This window comes from Megalopta genalis, chromosome 16, assembly GCF_051020955.1.
Source record: "Megalopta genalis isolate 19385.01 chromosome 16, iyMegGena1_principal, whole genome shotgun sequence".
NCBI lineage: Eukaryota > Metazoa > Arthropoda > Insecta > Hymenoptera > Halictidae > Megalopta > Megalopta genalis.
Genome location: NC_135028.1, coordinates 4,204,027 through 4,221,848, shown reverse-complemented (window position 1 = coordinate 4,221,848; position 17,822 = coordinate 4,204,027). Strand labels below are relative to the sequence as shown.

Sequence of the window (17,822 nt, the reverse complement as noted above, 5' to 3'; positions counted from 1 at the left end):
GGGTCTGGAGGTAGCCGCCACATCACTATAATATAATTTACAAAACTGCACTATTCTTTCGCACTTATAAAAATAAGTCCAGTGATCACAACTTTTTTAAAAATGCTAAAAATAATTCAAAACAATACTTCACACACACTTATCACACGTTTCTATTTCTTTTACACTAAGCGCCGCAATTAATTTCCTGAGTACAGCGACTTACGCCACTTTCAAAATAAACATGTTTGTTATACCGTTAATTAGCAAAACTTCTCTCGAACAAATCTCAATAGTTCTCAACTTATTGATTGCAAATTTTTAAAAAATGAGAAAAAGTGACTTATGCCACTTTCAAGATAAACGGCTCATATTAGTATAAGTCTGCTTTATACTTTGAAAACCTGTATCTTGACCAGCTTTTCGACAAAATGTGCTACTGTGCGTCGTGGCGCATAACTACCATCATTGCGTGCGGATATGTCTCCTCGGCTCAGTGGCCCGGCACGAACAGGCTCGAGAGCGAACGCGCTCGCAGTCTGTCAAAAAGCTCGCGTAACCGATGCGACAACGTTGCAGTTCGGTCGTTATCGGCGGCGATCTTTAATTCGGTCGCTGGCTTCTGTATCTCTGCTCGCAGAGAGCAGAGTTTATCGGCGGCTTGGTACGCGAGGGGGTCGAAAGCGGCGCGATGGGGCGCGCAGAGGCGCGGCGCTGAGAGGGGCGAGGCGTGCAGGGCCGAGGAAGAGGAAATTAATTTTGCGGAATTATGGACATCGATCGGCCGTCCGGGCAACGTAATAAGCCATTATAACGATATGCTTAATCTGACTGTTCCTCCCCCCTGGCGTTCGGTCGCTTATTAACGAGCGCCACGAGTGCTGCCATGTGCAACGCACCGCGAGCATCCCTGGAACGGTGACGGACGATGCCAGTAAACTGTGCCGGCGCAGAAGGCGGGACCAGGTCTTCCCTATGTTCCACCGATTGTTCTGCCCAAACAATGGAAAGTTACTCCACGGGTTAAACGAACCCGTCCCGTCGGACCTCGTTGACAAATTATAGCCCTCGCGGTTTTGCCAGCGTGGTTCCTAGTTGACGTTGACCCCTGTCGACCAACTGCCGAATAGAGCCAAAACCGACCGTGTCATCGTGCTGCACACGAGTCGATCGCGTGAGATTCCTGGTTACGAGCACTTTACTATCGGCAAGAGAGATAGCCGATAACTAGAGAGAATCCGAAAATGTTGGGATGGCTCGGGAAGAGTCATTTTTTTCGGGATTGGTACGGGGTCCAGTAAATGTCGAGATTGTGTTCCTCGAAAGTATTGGAATATCCGAAAATTCTTAGAATTTAATAGCCGTTTCAGGACTTGTTTTAATGAATAGGCTAGCGGAGCCGGTTACTGTGGGCTGACCAATTGCTATGCATCCGGTTTGTTTTCGGACATAATTAAATTTATTCTTATCGAACAAGACATATTAAATCTTTTTATTGAGAAATAAGCAAAATAGACGAATGAAAAAAATTAATGTGTCTTATTCGATAAATATAAAGTTAATTCTGCCCGAGAACTGATCAAAGGCACAGCAATTGATCAGCCCACAATAACCGGCTCCATTATATTACCATTTACGTGGCCTCGAATTTTCGATTTTCTAAGCATTTGCATAAATCTCATCATTCTATTTTTAAATAATTCAAGGAGTATTCGAGTGTAAATTGCGCTTTGGTTTAACTTTCTTCGATATTTTGTTGAGAGGAAACTGTAACATCTTTTGCTGTCAATTTCACAATGTTTATTCATAAGTGTTCACATAACATTTAGACATTTGTTTGACTCGACTCTTTTTATTTTTATTATTTTTATCTTAATTATCGATGATTGTTGCGATTTTGTTTATTTGAAGCGAGAAACATGTAAGATTCTTAAATAGTATAAGTTTAGATATAATGGGTAATAGAACGAAAGAAATAAGTCGGTAATTAGAAAAATGACGATACTTTGGAATTTGATTATTGACTTTTCTCATTGATTTTTCAATATTGGAGATCTAGAAGAATGTAAAAAACAAAAATTTGGTGTTGTTTCTAGTACTACTTACAGACATAAGGTTGGAAAACATTCCAAACACTAGCTTAAATAATAGACTCCCCATCACTGAAATGAGGTGTTATTTCAAATAATAAATATAACACTAAATAAAATATTTTATTGTTATAATATCTTGTCACAGTATTTCAAACTGTCGCACAGAGATTTTTAGGATATTTCAAATGAAACACTACTTAAAACATTACTTAAAACACTTAATTGATTGAAACGTAATTTTATTTACTATATAATTTATTTATACTATGTTCGGTTTAAAATACATACTTTTAAACGTTTCTTGTTCGTTTTAGGAGAGTATGGAGTGAGAGAGATTTGTTTGCAATTGGATGTTTGAAGTAGCATTTCGTTACAAAACACGTTCCATATTTGTTCCCAGGTCGAAATTACTGGACTCACAGGAATCATCAAATTTGATCACCAAGGATTCCGCTCGGACTTCATCCTGGATATCATCGAATTGAATAACAAGGAGGGACTGAAGAAAATAGGAACTTGGAACAGCACGAAGGGGATAAACTTCACAAGAAGTTACAAAGAGGAGTACACCCAGATCGTGGAGAATCTGCAAAATAAAACTTTCATCGTGACAACCATACTGGTGAGTATACACTTTCGTGTATATATGCATATTTCAAAGCGGTTTTGATGAATTAACATGAAGAAAAAGTAGGACAGTTAATTATTTTCTGATTACTGCACAACTGCTACCGTTTAATTAAATTGTTGTTGTAAAACTTCTCTTTACATTACGTATCAAACATTGTTGTTAAATGCAGGATAAACTTTTGATAATTGTACAAGCTCTGAAAATATTATAGCATTTCGCAATTTCAGGAATTTAATCAGAATGAAAAGTTAATAAAACATCATTTTTTTAATATTTTTAGCGTCCCAACCGATTGCAATTTTTCAAAACAATTTCTTATCCATTGTCTTGTAAACTAATCCCTCTGACACCCGAAAAGGATTTAGATCGCCTTGGCTTAATTATAAAAAAATGATTCCATTTTTAAGGGTCTACGAATACTTTTCACAGCGACTGCACATACAGACCGCAACAAAACTATAACATACTCTTGAATTTCTAGTGTTTCTTAAAACCATGGACAAAGTTGTATAGTGTATAGTGTACAAAGTTTTTGTATATGAACATATATAGAGTATCCCTTTTGTTAACACGTTCCGTGCCACGTGTACCATCGATGGTACACGCTTGCATGTTTACTTAGTGAACTGAACAAATTGTTTACAAGATATTTAGAACCGAAGAATCAATTTCCACCGCAAGAATGGGCGTTGATAAGTTTTTGTTACGTTGTTATGTGTACGAGAATTAATAATTGCACGTAATACATCAAGTTTTAGTAAAATATCAAAGTGTGAAGATTCCTGTAAAAAAAGCTCGGCACGGAACGTGTTAAACTGTGCTTTCCTGTTGAGTATACTTCTTCAGCTGGCATTCTTAACCGTTTGAGTCCCAGGGGTTATTCAGGAAACGCGGTCGAAAAGTGCCGAACAGCGCGATAGCGCTTGTCTTAATTGATTGCGAAGAGAACCAAGTGGCGCGATAGCGCTCGTTAAGATTGACGAACAAAACAAACAGAAAAAAAGAAAAGGAAAGCAGCTATGCGATGTGCGTGCGTCACTAAAGTTTGACGCGACACAAAATCTGAACAGCGCGATCGCGTTGCTTGGGACTCAAACGGTTAAACAGTTTTCAATGATATTCAAGTCTTGCAATCTTGCTGGAAACGGTAAAACATCTATATTTTTATCTCCGACCTTCAAAAACAAGCGAGTTATTCAGGTGACCTGTTTAAAATGCCCCACCCTGTATACATCTAAATGCATCCAAAAAATATGTGCTTGGAATAACAAAAAATGACAGAAATATTCTGAATTCAGACGTTAGGTAAGAGCGCATTCCGAGTGACCGTAGCATCGCGCTCATCCGACGAATTCGAATAACCTTCGCATATCGAAATGCTGTTTATTTGCCACTTCATCGACCTCTGAATTTTTAATTTTCGCGTCTTCCGGCGCTGCTCTCGGCGGCTCGACGGCTCGACGGCTCGGCGGGTAGGTAAATCATCCGCGTATCGTTAAAACCTCGGCTGTTTGTTTTCCCGGAATGAAAAGGAAACAGAAACGGAGTTGAACGAACGCGGCGCGGAAGCGAGTTATTTCCTGTTCCTTTTGGTTCCCTCCGCCCTCTGCCGGCTTGTTAGATTTTTTCCCCCCGTCGCGTCTCGTCGCGGGACCGAAGAAAGCCACCGGCTAAAGGAAACTCGGGGACGCCTGGTATACGCGATTTAATTGAAGTTTTCACGGCGAGAGACTGGGTCGGCTCGGCTTGACTCGACTCGACTCGACTCGACTCGACTCGACGCGACTAGACTCGACTCGATTCGCCTCGGCTCGGCTCGGCGCGGCGCGGCGCGGCGTTACTTATTCTCGCGCTAATTGCGGCGACAAGTAATGCACTCGCGAATGTATTAACTGGCTCGAAAGTTCACGAGGAGAAGTGTCGGGCGAGGAGAGAACGTCGAGCCTCGCCGGTCGCGCAGCCACGAGATAAGAGTCCTTGTAGTACACCGAAGGAGGCGACGCTCGCGACGTCGCGCCGCTGGAAACTTGAACGATGTAACGTTGGTTCTTCGAAAACGTCTCCGTTCGCCCATCCCCTGTTTAGGGGGAATATTAATCGGATCCTGCGTCGTTGAACGCTCCCTCGAACCGGGAAGCTCCTTTGCCAGCCGAAAATCGCGAAGTTTGCGCACGGTAATAGAGACTCCGGTTAACTCGGGCATTAGGCGACCCGGCAATTACAGAATTCGACGTTCCCGCGACGTTTACAGCCCCCCTTTCTGAGTTACGACAAGTTTACGTAACTTCTTACCGGTAGCTTCGAGAATGAGAAAGGAGAAATTGATTCTAGAAAGTAGGAATTGGCTCCTCGGCAAGGCTAGAACTGGAGGATTTGTTATGCAAACGTGTTCGTTCCAATGGGTTTGCCTTTTGCGCAGGTTTTTTCGCAGCGCCGCGAGTAATCTAAATGTATGGGAGGTCGCGATTAAGTTTATAAAGGTGTCGCGATAGTTTTGTTGGAACTTGTAGATAGAGAATTTAGTACATACAGTCGCGGTGTACAAACTATTCGTAATATCGTACACCTTTTAAAACGGAATTAATCGAGTCAAGCGATCTAAATATTTTTTCATTCCTGAATTCGTGCAAGTATTTTTGGATATTGTCGACTAACTCAAGATATATATGTTTTTTAAATGATGTAATAACTCGAGGAGATAGTAATTGGGCGAAGCTATGGTTTTATTTCAATAGCTAAATCATTGTATGAAGATCATTGGAAAGAACTTGTTTCTACAACTAACGATACATTTTCACGTTATATTATTAGCTGTGAATGCCGATACAATCCTGGTTCAAATTTATCACAGCTAGCTTCATTGTTTCATTTTCAACGATAGAACTTACAAAGTTAATTTTGAAAGAAGATAGCTTTTCAGTCCAGCTGAAACTTTATTAGGTTATCAGAATGAATTTTTATCGCTGTTTGGACACCAAGGGACGCATTAAGATGCTAAAATGTGGGACGGATGCGTGTTAATAAGCTTTCAAGGAATTTTAATAACTGCATGTACGTTTAAGTAAACTCGTACTCATTATTAATTTATCGTTCCATTGACTACCTCGGATGACATTCACTCGTAATTAAGAAGATGTATTATGCGTGACGATTAATTTTTAGTCTACTCGGAATTGTCATAATTAATTTGACCCGAAATATAATATTAAATATTTGTTAAATAGACGATAAGTCCTTTTTCTACAGCTCCATTATTATTCGATGTTTGAAAATTCATTAAATTAACTTGTAAATTATTTATGGGTACAAATTCTTGTATTACTGTATCCTCCCAATTAATTTTAATGATTGAGAAGCCACCCGTTCAACAAATATTTATTTTATTTATTGCGAGTAAACATTCAATTTAATGAAAATTAATAGCGAAGCTTATCGATACCACCATCCAGTGTGTAAAATCATGCTTAATATATATAAACAGAGGCAAATATTTTATATTTATTAACGAAGGTGAATAATATTATGCTCTCATGTTATGGATGACGTGTTAAATGTTATTCGTCGGAAAAAAATTTTATCTTGCTGTTTCACATCTTTTATTATTGAACGTTCCAATTTTAATTTGACCTTGACGAACATAATTTAAAACAAAAGTACTTTCTAGGCAGTATCCAGATGTAGAATAATATAAGGTAAAAGTACCTATTATGAAACGCTTTTCGGGGAGAATAAAATTATCATCGATTTTATTACAATTTAAGAGTGTTATTGTTGAATATTCGTACTACTGTTCGATAGATAAATGTTCCTGCGTAACGTAACGAACTCAGAAATACTGATTTAACATGAACAGATAATAATACGAATAAAATTGTGAAGTACGAGCATCATGTACCAATCATCGTTTTCGTACCATGTCCCAGTGTTCCATAAGTCGAGACGATGAACGAAGTGAAGTACACAATTTGTAATAGTATTTTCTTAATTACAAACACACTTATTCGAACAAACATATTTTTTACCGCTGTATTTCAACAGCATATATAAAGAACAATATTAAAAAAATATGGGTAGAATTTTATGTTACTGTTTCAAGAAGGGGTCACAATTGAACCGTGTTTCCCAATACGAACTTTTACTTTATAAACAGTAAATCACTGCAAGCAGATTATTTTCAGGAAATATTGAATCAAGTGATAGTGGAATCGATTACTGTGGGACCACCAATTGCTGATCACCTTTGGTTTCTTTTCGAGAATAATTGTGCCCATAATTATGAAAGTGGTCTAAGTCAAAATTAAAAAAAAAAATGAATTTATCACTTATTTCACACGACATGATTTTAAACTAAATTTATTCAATGTAATTTTTACGATATCGTCAAAAATGAACCTTTAGATAGTAGTTGTAATTACAACGTTATACGGAATTCATTTAGTGTTAATTATGAAAGTGGTCTAAGTCAACAATTTAAAGAAATTATATAAACGTAACTTGAAAATACCGCGTGGCCCTCTACCGCGGACGAATCTGTCTCTTGGCTAAAAATTCAATGGATGAGATTCTTGAAAAATGAACCTTATCAAATGTTTTATAAGACTTCTTTACATGATTCTGAATTCCAAGGTTTGGATCTTTCACCTAAAAGAGGAAGACCAAAAATATACGAAAATATTCAATTACTTCCATTATACAACACCACTAGACCAGTAACGGAAGAAAAACATAAAGATCTTATGTGTTTACTACCATACATTCCTCCAGTTTTTCAGGAACATTATACAAATCTTAAAAACTCGAAATTATGATAAAAATGGATTACTTTTTAAAAATGATTAATAAATGTTTATGAATTATTTCGTTAAAGTTGTTGTTTCAAATGGACCGTTTATTTTGAAAGTGGTATAAGTTCTTTTTTTTAAAGAAATTCAAAATGCCGAATCTGAGCTTGTATTGTCTAAATACCCCACGCAACGCCACTTACAATTTCTTTCGATGACATTGGACTTACACCACTTTCAAAATAAACGGCTCAAATAAAAATCACAATTTTTTATTACTTTAAGTCGATTATAGGATATTCAGTTAATTTCGAAAATGGTCTAAGTCAATTCAAGCTTTAAAAACAACATTTTCTTATGAAATTCACTCAAAATTTCATATCTATAATAAATTTCCATTATAATCAAGACTAATAAAATTATAAATTAAAATGTCGCATAACGTAAAAATATTTTTTAATTTATTCAAATGCGATTCATTAAATATCTCGAAACAAGAAATATATGACGTAGACCACTTTCATAATTATGGGCACAATTAACTTTATGTTTATCAAATAAAACATATTAAATTTGTCTATATTCTTATATTTTCTTTATTTTTGAATTAAAAAAACTTTAATGTGTCTCATTCGACAAATATAATATTAATTACGTCCGAAAATAAACCGAAGGCACAGCAATTAATCACTCCGTAGTAACCGACTCCATTACCCTACATACTTTTCCAACAAATGGGAGCATAGCAAATTTCCCCGAGCATCCACAATTTCTTAATAATACATTATTGCCATGTTTCCTCCAAATTACGTTGAGATAACGAATTCAATATTAGAAATCGGAGCATCGAAGCGATATACTATGCGACCATCTCGAGATTTCCCTGCTTCCTTTTCAGTAGAGAGGTTCTAGAATCGGCGTAACACACCGCCGCACTGTTGCATCGATGAGCGGGAAAAGAAAGTCAGCTGAGATAAGAGCGAGTCCCTTTTAATCGCGAACACGTGCGCCGCGCATGCATATTTCATTTCTCTTTTGTACCCGCTGCAAATCACGGTTGCGTTAATTAAGCAGCGTCGGAGCGCGAAAGGAGCCGCGGTCTTCTGAATTTTCATATTTGCCGAAACGACCAGCCCTACACGGAGAGAATATGGCGTTGCGAGCGCGCGCGCGTCCGTACGTGCGCCTCTATTGGTTCAACCAGTGACCTAGCTGTTCGCGTTCGCTTGCACGTATTCAAACCCCGTGTGCCATACGAGGGCACGTGTGTACGTGCTACCTGCCCGCGTACCTATAGGGTCGGACACTAAAAACTGGCCGTCATATCCCTTCTTGGTTCGATGTTGCGGTGCACATATTACTGGAAATGCAAAAAAAGTGTCGCGAATTATTTCCGTGAACGTCAACCATATATGTAGCCTCTCATTTAATTATGCTTGTACCTCTTCTTAAAATCATTATACCTAGTATCGTATTAACACGTTCCGTGCCACGCGTACCATCGATGGTACACGCTTGCATGTTTACTTAGTGAACTGAACAAATTGTTTACAAGAAATTTAGAACCGAAGAATCAATTTCCACCGCAAGAATGGGCGTTGATAAGTTTTTGTTACGTTGTTATGTGTACGAGAGAATTAATAATTGCACGTAATACATCAAGTTTTAGTAAAATATCAAAGTGTGAAGATTCGAGTAAAAAAAGCTCGGCACGGAACGTGTTAAGAAAGTGTTTCATTTTCTTCAAGGACGAACGCTGCAAGTCACATGTTTCCGTTTTCGAGATATTTTCGCTTAAAGCTCTGACCACTGATGCTTCGTATTAGTAGTGTTTCAAATTGCATAATATTTTTGAATCTGTAGAATTTAGTTTCCACAATGTTTTTTTTCTGATAAATATGTAAATCCTGTATGCTAGAGTTCAATTAATGCTTCAACTTAAATTTTCTGAAATTGTGACTTGCGGCGTTTTCTCTTATAGTTGCAGAATTTTTATTTTCCCACGATTCTGGTTAAAACTGTGAAAAAATTTGTTACGGAAAGTTTTGCAATTTGACAAAAAGGAATTGCACGGCAATAGCAGACAGAAATTGAAGATACGTTTTTTCTCGAAAATGCTACAAATTGGAACGTGTCTAGAAACATTCGAGGTCTCTTTTTTTGGAACTGAATCGACCATAGATTTGAAGATTATAGCTTCCGCTTTTCAATAATTCCGCGCGCGCGCACACATACGCACACGATTTTTTTAGCTCTATGATGGTACAAAAACGAGGATTAAGTTCGATCGTGAAAATCCCCCGTGGTATACGCCGTATTGTTATAACTTTCGCAGTATATATACTTTTTATACAAAGCCGAACAAATTCGCTAGAAAATAATCGTATAACAAATTTTGATCAGTCCGTTGGAAGGAGATACATTAATTTTCAAATCTGTGGTAGATCCAATCACGGCAAACATTCTCCAATAATGGTTTATGGGATGTTTCGATATCCAATATTTTTCAGCAAAAGTTTCAGAAATTGGGAAATCTTTTCACAGAAAATTGTCGACTGAATTGTACGTGCGATATTTAAATTCAATATTCAACACTACATAGAAGGGTTATATCGTTGATTTGGGCACACATAGCTACCAAAAATCTTGCAAAAAAGTGCAGATGACATTGCAGCGCACCCCGCGGTTTTCATCCACAATGAGGGTTACAAATCTTTCTTAAATATGATGAGGGTCCTGAGTAGGGTTTCTATTTTTTATCAGATTGGACTATAAAAAGTTCGTAAAATTGTAATTGGACTTCTCTTGCGTTGTCACGTTTTTTTTTTTTACCACATTTTTATATCTACCATCACTGTACATACTACCAGACTTACCCTTCTACACGGGGTTAGATTATCTCGACGTGTTGAAAATGTATCGTCTGCTTGGGTGGTTTTGTCTAAATAACGAAAATCCTATTTCCAAAAGGTTTTTATGTCTCTGTCACTATTAACAGTTTTCAGGAAAAACATTAACATTTAAGAAAAAATCCTGTGCACTTCCAATACAAAAAAAATTGAGGTAATCCAATCCTTAATAAAGTAAACTTTCCAATTTTCTCATGCTATAAAAACAAACTTGCTTCTAATTTCGTCTCATTTTTACGTTAAGATCTTGCCGATATCCGCACTGTTATAATTTCATAAAAACGAGTCGTGCAATAATAAATCTGTTACAAATTCAAACGTCTCTGCCTTCACAATTCATCATAGCACATAGTAGGCGAAAAACTGAAGACATAGTTAACTCGAAAATGGTACAAATTAAAGCATCTCCAAAAACATTGAAAATTCTTTTCATAAATGAAAAGACTAACTGAATCTATTATACATTTGAAGATTGAAGCTCTTTTACGACGACACTTCAAAACTTGGTGTATGATTTTTTCAGTCGGTGTATAAAACAAACGAGAAAAACAAAATCGTACTTTCTATTACTATAAAGTAGGTAGAACACCTCCCACTCAAAGCTCTGAATAGAGTGATTACAAAAATCGTACATTAAAGTTTAAAGGATTGCTCTAAAGAAGAGGCTTCGCTCTTCGAATTCGTGTTTGGATCAGTGACGAAAAAAATTGTTCAATGTATCTCCAGACGTCTGGATCAGCACCATTTCCCAGCATGTCTATATTATACAGAGACATGTTACAAAAGAATGAACGATGGACAGTAAAAATAGAAGCTTCAAACTTTTAAAAAATTACAGCAGTTTAATTTGTTAATCGGAAATATTTCGTCATACCAGGAAAACGACTCCAATGGACATGACGATTGTTTTCGTCATCGAAGTTTTTAGTTTAATTTTTTTAATAAAAATTTAAGATAATGTGAGGAGCGCATTATTACGTTTTAAGTCGTCCTTATTCAGTGTTCTTACCTAGCGTGACCAAATGGTAACAGTTCGCACACGCACAGTTCAGTTTCAAACTCCATTATAACGTTTTTTATATGTAATACATTAACTAAGGATGTCAGAATATACTAAAGAAAACTGTGTAACAACTACCGGGATATACAGGGTGATTTATGGAACAGTAACAAGCTCCTTCTTTTTGTTCGAGTTAGAAAAAAATGTTACAGGAGAAAGATGAATGGTTTGAAAGGGATCATAATGTGAAATAAATAGTTCTCCCATAGATGGACATGGAAAAATTAAGGTCATGTAGAGATCATCGACATTTTTTTAAATGGATACTCTTTGGATATTCTTTATTCTGCGTAAAAATGTGTGACGGTAACATTATTGAAAAATGAATAGTTTAAATGATTTTTTTTTTCAAAATGTCTTGTATCGACTGATTATCGAAGCCGACACTCGAAGGCTTCACTCTAACGGTATGTAAACATTCGTTTCATTGCAAGGTCGTCATTGTTTGTCTTATCGTGAGTGTCAAGTCTATTGTTAAGTAAAATGTCGTATTCTACTAACAATGAAAGAGTTAATATGTATGACGTGTATGTGGAGTGGAACAAAAATGCGTCTACAGCAGTTCGAGTGTATCGAGAGAAATATTCTGAACGTCGTCAGCTGTCACATACATACTTTTACAGATCAGAGAATAATTTTAAAAAGTATGGTGCATTCATAAAGCCATTGAATTAGTAGGATATGCGTGTACCTTATTTTTTATGTGTCTACATAGGAAAAAATCTAGAGGGTTCAGATCAGACGAATGAGATGGCTACGGTGTTAGCAAACGTGTATTGAAATACTTGTCGCCATATGTAAATGTAAGGAATTTTGTAACTATGCTTGTACTATACTCGTACACCATCCTGGTGAAAATATTCCAAATTTGATCGAGTTATTCTTTTCTTCCACTATAAAAACAAACAATGATGATATAGCGAATTTACACAGCGTTAGAATGAAGCGTTTGAGTATCGGCTATAAAGACATTTTTTCAAAAGATCATTTAGACCATTCATTTTTCGATAATATTAGCCTAACACTTTTTACATAGAATGAAAAAAGAATTCGATATATGCAAAAAAATGAAGGTATCCATTTAAATTACAGGGTGTCCCAAAAATGTCTCGCAATCCGAAAGTAGGGGATTCCTGAGGCCATTTGAAGCAACTTTTTCCTTAGCGAAAATGCAATCCACGGCTTCGTTTACGAGTTATTAACAAAAAACAGTGACCAATGAGAGGCGAGATCATTTAGCGCGAGACGGCCGATCCAATGAGCGGAACTGGGCTCCGTGCACTCGTTGGCTGGGCCGCCGCGCGCCAGCCGAGCTCGCTTCTTATTAGTCAGTGTTTTTCGTTAATAACTCGTAAACGAAGCCTCGGAGAACATTTTCGCAAAGGAGAAAGTTGCTTCAAATGACCTCAGGAACCTCCCATTTCCCGATTGCGAGGCATTTTCGGGACTTCCTGTATACGTCGATGATCTTCACATGTGTGTGTGACTCTCACGCGTCCCCATCTACGGAGAAATTGTTTATTTCATATTATGACCCGTTTCAAACCATTCATCTTTCTTCTGCAACATTTTTTCCTAATTCGAACCATTGTTACTGTTCCGATTTATACATACACTTTCTAGATTTGCCATCAAATATTTTGTTGAAATAAATGATCAAGATTTTTTTTTGTTACGTCAAGCGTGGCAATATAACTTCTCAGATGAGAAGAGAAAAATCCTCAATTGCGAAACGTGTTGAACAGAAGTTATTTTTCCGGTTAACGGGTTAAATATTCGTCGAAAATCGGATATTTAATATGGAGAGACTTTCTGGAGCCGCGTTGTGTATTCATATTCTTGACCTCTCGAAACTGGCTATTCTCTGGTAAGCCGGTAATACGTGTCTCTCAGCCGGGTCTCACAAGAAAATATTAATATGGTCTGCGCAAAGCGTGCCATTCTGCATAAACACAGACAGAGACACCAGGCGTAAATACAGACACAGGTACAGACACATATACACGAGTGTATCGCGGTATCCGACTTGTGACGTCAGCTCATTACCCTACAGAGCGCGCCGTACTGCATGAGGAAGGACTCGAGCGATACGCTCACCGGAAATGCGCAGTACGAGGGCTACAGCGTCGACTTGATTTACGAGATATCGAGAATCCTCGGCTTCAATTACACATTCCGGTTGGTGCCGGACGGACGGTACGGGTCCTACAACAAGCAGACGAAAGAGTGGGACGGGATGATGAAAGAATTGCTTGATCAGAAGGCGGATCTGGCGATCGCCGATCTCACCATCACGTACGATCGGGAGCAGGCGGTCGACTTCACCATGCCGTTCATGAACCTGGGTGAGCGATCTGTTTAATCAGGGGGTACGCTTTGATCCCGCTTATTGGCCCCGAGGATTGATTTAATGACGACTCGCCTCTGGCTTCCCCTGATTTCTGAAAATAGAAAAACCATTCGTGCTGGGAATCCTGTGGCTCGTGGAGACTCTAGGGGTGGATTCCGCTAGCATGGAAATTCAATTGCGATGAAATTTGTGATCCGAGGAAATCGTGCTTGTTTCAGACAGACCTCTGCGCTGAAATTCTCGCGATCAATTTCAAAAAAAAGGAACTAGTTGCGCACATCGAATTAGAAAATATTTCGAGTTATTGGACCGCATCTGAGATTCTTAGAAACGGGACGAACATTGAACGTGCGCGAAAGTTTCTTGTCAATAAATACATCGTATTGTCTTATTAAAATGAATCTCCTTGCATCGGTACTTAGTCGTCATTATTTTCAATGGCTATCAAGGTTGTTTAAAATGTTACACGTACTATTAATCAAATATGTATATTGATCTAGTAGCGGCACGTACTAGTTGCACTATTTCGTGTATACAGGGTGTCCCAGGTTTTAATGTTGAAACTTTGTCAGTGTATTCTATGGCACAAAGTAAGAAAAATATGTTATGTAAACATAGGCCATACAGAGCTTTATTAAGAAGTTATAACAACAATTCAGAATAGGAATAGTAATCAACTTGCTGTTACTGCGAGCATTGACTTGAATAGGTCAGCACATGCCGTGTGTTTATGTAAGCTATGTTTATTAATACATTTCGAAATGTCTACCGTTGTTGACAATACATGATTGACATCGATCGAAGATCGAATTTATGACCGTTGCGAATTTCGTTTCTATTCTCTTTCATTTCATTGTGAACGAATTTTTGTTATAACTTCTTAATAAAATTCTATATGACCTATGTTTACATAACATTTTTTCCTTACTTCGTGCCAGAGAATATACTGACAAAGTTTGAACATTAAAACCTGGGACACCCTGTACAGTGATATTCGTATTCGCACTAGGAATACGTTCCAAATGTTTTTTCCTTTACCAAAATCATAACGGTATTATTGTGGAAACCGATTCATTATTATTCATTTGTTCGAGGACATATTGCGATGAAAACCGTGTGAAATATTGCTGAACACGTGTCTGCGATTTGATAAAGAATTTAAGGGGATATTCTAGTATGAAGTGCGTGTGTTTTGCATAGAAACTATTATACCTTTTGCAGTCAAATTGACAAGGTCTATTTCTACCTATTTCAACAACGTTTAAAAGTGTTTTAGAATAATAAAAAGGTTAAATTAGTGGCACTGCATACTTTCAAATATAAGGTCGTCTCACAGTGTCCATGATCGCGATCTCATTCTGCTTGTCTGAAAGAAAAATACCTGAATGTTCCTTCATTAATAGGAATTTGACTATAACAAGTATTAGAACTAAAGAAAAAAGTCGGTAATTAAAGTGTCGGCGATATTTTGAAATTTTCGATTATCGATTTTTGTATGTTTTGTTAAACTTTGGGAGCTTAAAAAATGGAAAAAATTACAAATTTTTGGTGCACACTTAAAATTTTTCGTGAATCAGTCAAGTAGCTTTTGAGATATCATGGACACCGTTCTAAAAAACATAGTTTCCACAAAAATGCCTTTAACACGTTGACTGCCGCGTCACCCGTATTCGGGTGACAGCAAAAGTTCTCATCAGGCCACGTCACCCGTAATTCGGGTGACGCTGATTTGACTACTTACAAAGGATTTCCGAAAATATTTCGACAAATATTCTACAGGAGGTAATGAGACTATTGAATTTTTATAAAAATGGTTTATTGAAAAAATTATTCGCAGTGTATAACATTAAAACGTTCTCTGCAAAGTTGAGATTGATCAGGACAGCTTGGACAAAAAGTTGTTTGTTTTTTCAGATATGCTCGTGCCTCTGATCGGTCCATTTCGTATCTTTTATTTGAACTGTAGCTTCCTCGGTATTATCAACATTTCTTTCTTCTTCCATGACCAATTCTCGTAAAATCTCGTCAATAGTATCTTCATAACATTCATTATCACTAAGATTATATTTATCAGTATCCAAATCAGAATCTGACGATGTAATTTTATTTATGCTTCTCCTTCCGGGCAATCCGATCTCTTTCCATTATTGAAAAAAAATAAGGGCAGAGATTTTAAGTTATACCATTCGGTACTCGGCAAAGATTCCAACTGTTCATGCAGGAACAGAAACAGACATGAATTAACAGCGCACGCTTCCTATAGCGGCACGGGTGGCCTGTAGGAGATTTTGTTGTAAATACGCGTGGCAGTCAACGTGTTAAAGTTTGGTATATCGATAATGATATACGGTAGAATACCCTCTTAACCCGAGAAAGATAACCTACGTCGCAGAGGCGCCTGCGAAATAAACAACTGACTGCACCGTGGGTGACGCAAAGACTGGAAGCACCCACTTTGCCAAGGCATGTGCGAAGCAACATTGAAAATATTCTTCCAAAATCTGCTATACAGGCTTCCACAGATGATGAAGAAGAACCCTCAGCCAAAAAAAGGCGTTATTGCAGTCTTTGCACGTCTAAAAAGAAAAGAATGTCAAAGATGACCTGTGCCAAATGCAAAAAGACAGTTTGTAGTGAACACAAGAAAGACGTTTGTCATGACTGTCTCTAAAGAAATTTTTTATAATATTATAGTTTTTTTTACACTGATTATATTATAGTCTACTAGTTTGTAAGGATAAAACACTATTTTTTGTGATATTTTACGAGATTTGTTCCCATAAACCGAAGACTGTTGATTTTTGTTAATTTTTCATAGAGGTCTAGTGATTTAAGTTTAAAATTACTTAAAATATAAAAAAATATAATATAAATGCATTTTATTTTTACAATAATGCCAAACCTTTAAAATGACTAAATTAACTTAAATAAATATCCATTGTTAGTATAAAATTGACGCCTTAGAAAAGCATGCGCCTCTGAAGCGTATGGTTATCTTTTACGTACGTTGTCATATGGTTATCTTTCTAGGGTTAAGAACGAATGACATTCACCACTGTGTTTCTAGAATTAATTTTCGGTTCTGCTGTTCCAGGTATCAGCATACTTTATCGCAAGCCTATAAAGCAGCCGCCGAATCTGTTCTCATTCCTCAGTCCCTTGAGCCTCGACGTTTGGATTTATATGGCAACTGCTTATCTGGGCGTCTCAGTGCTGCTCTTCATACTCGCCAGGCAAGTGAATCCACCTTTCCGAGCCTCGATAAAAGTATTATACATACAGCACCGACTAGACCACCACGTACCCGAACGATCCGCTAGCTGCAGGTCCCGACGACGTAAAAATATCGTTTCCACCACGTATCGAGAGTTTAACAAGCTTCTCGCGTGTTCGTGAGATTTTTCAATCTGCAGTAGAACCTCGAAATTGGCCGTGGCGGTCGACGTCAACCCTGCGCCGAGGTGCAGCTTGCGCAGCTCCCTTAAAACTAAAAGGTCGCATTTTTTCATAGCCGTGCGACATGTAAGTATATCGATCGACGACGGTGGCTCGCGAATATTCCGCGAAACCGTGACGCGGCCGGTTTTAATTTCACGATTCATCGTGACGGATCGCGCGGCGTCGATCGCGCATAAAAAAAAACCCGCATTAAATCGACGGGGGACGGGGGGGGAACGGCGAAACAGACAGGGGACGGTCACTTGTCGCATTCCGTTCGACCTCTTTTTCTCGATGCCCGGACGCGGTTAATCTTCATACGTAAATGGCGATCGGCCGGCCCGGGAAAGACAGATGCGTCCGGCCGAAGGGGATCAGACGTTGTCTAGAGTTGATCAGTTTAGATTCACCCCGTACGAGTGGTACAATCCTCATCCGTGCAACAAAAACCCGGACCATCTGGAGAACCGCTTCAAGCTGCTCAACTGCATGTGGTTCACCATCGGATCCTTAATGCGGCAGGGCTGTGACATTCTGCCCAAGTAAGCCGTTAGATTGGCATCAAGATCGCTTGAACGTCT

General features: G+C 38.0%; 1 protein-coding gene across 5 annotated transcripts in view; it reads left to right on the top strand.

Annotated features, from left to right (window-relative positions):
• The window catches only part of KaiR1D (Kainate-type ionotropic glutamate receptor subunit 1D), an 819,478-nt gene that overhangs the window by 763,652 nt on the left and 38,004 nt on the right, over positions 1 to 17,822 (top strand). For 3 of the 5 annotated variants that reach the window (XM_076526909.1, XM_076526907.1, XM_076526911.1), the window contains 3 exons: positions 2,473 to 2,694; positions 13,507 to 13,798; positions 16,898 to 17,036. In XM_076526909.1, the coding sequence (XP_076383024.1) occupies positions 2,473 to 2,694; positions 13,507 to 13,798; positions 16,898 to 17,036 (653 nt within the window). Of the gene's footprint in view, positions 1 to 2,472; positions 2,695 to 13,506; positions 13,799 to 16,897; positions 17,037 to 17,645; positions 17,784 to 17,822 lie in introns of all 5 variants that reach the window. The other 2 variants (XM_076526910.1, XM_076526908.1) reach the window with 1 other exon arrangement.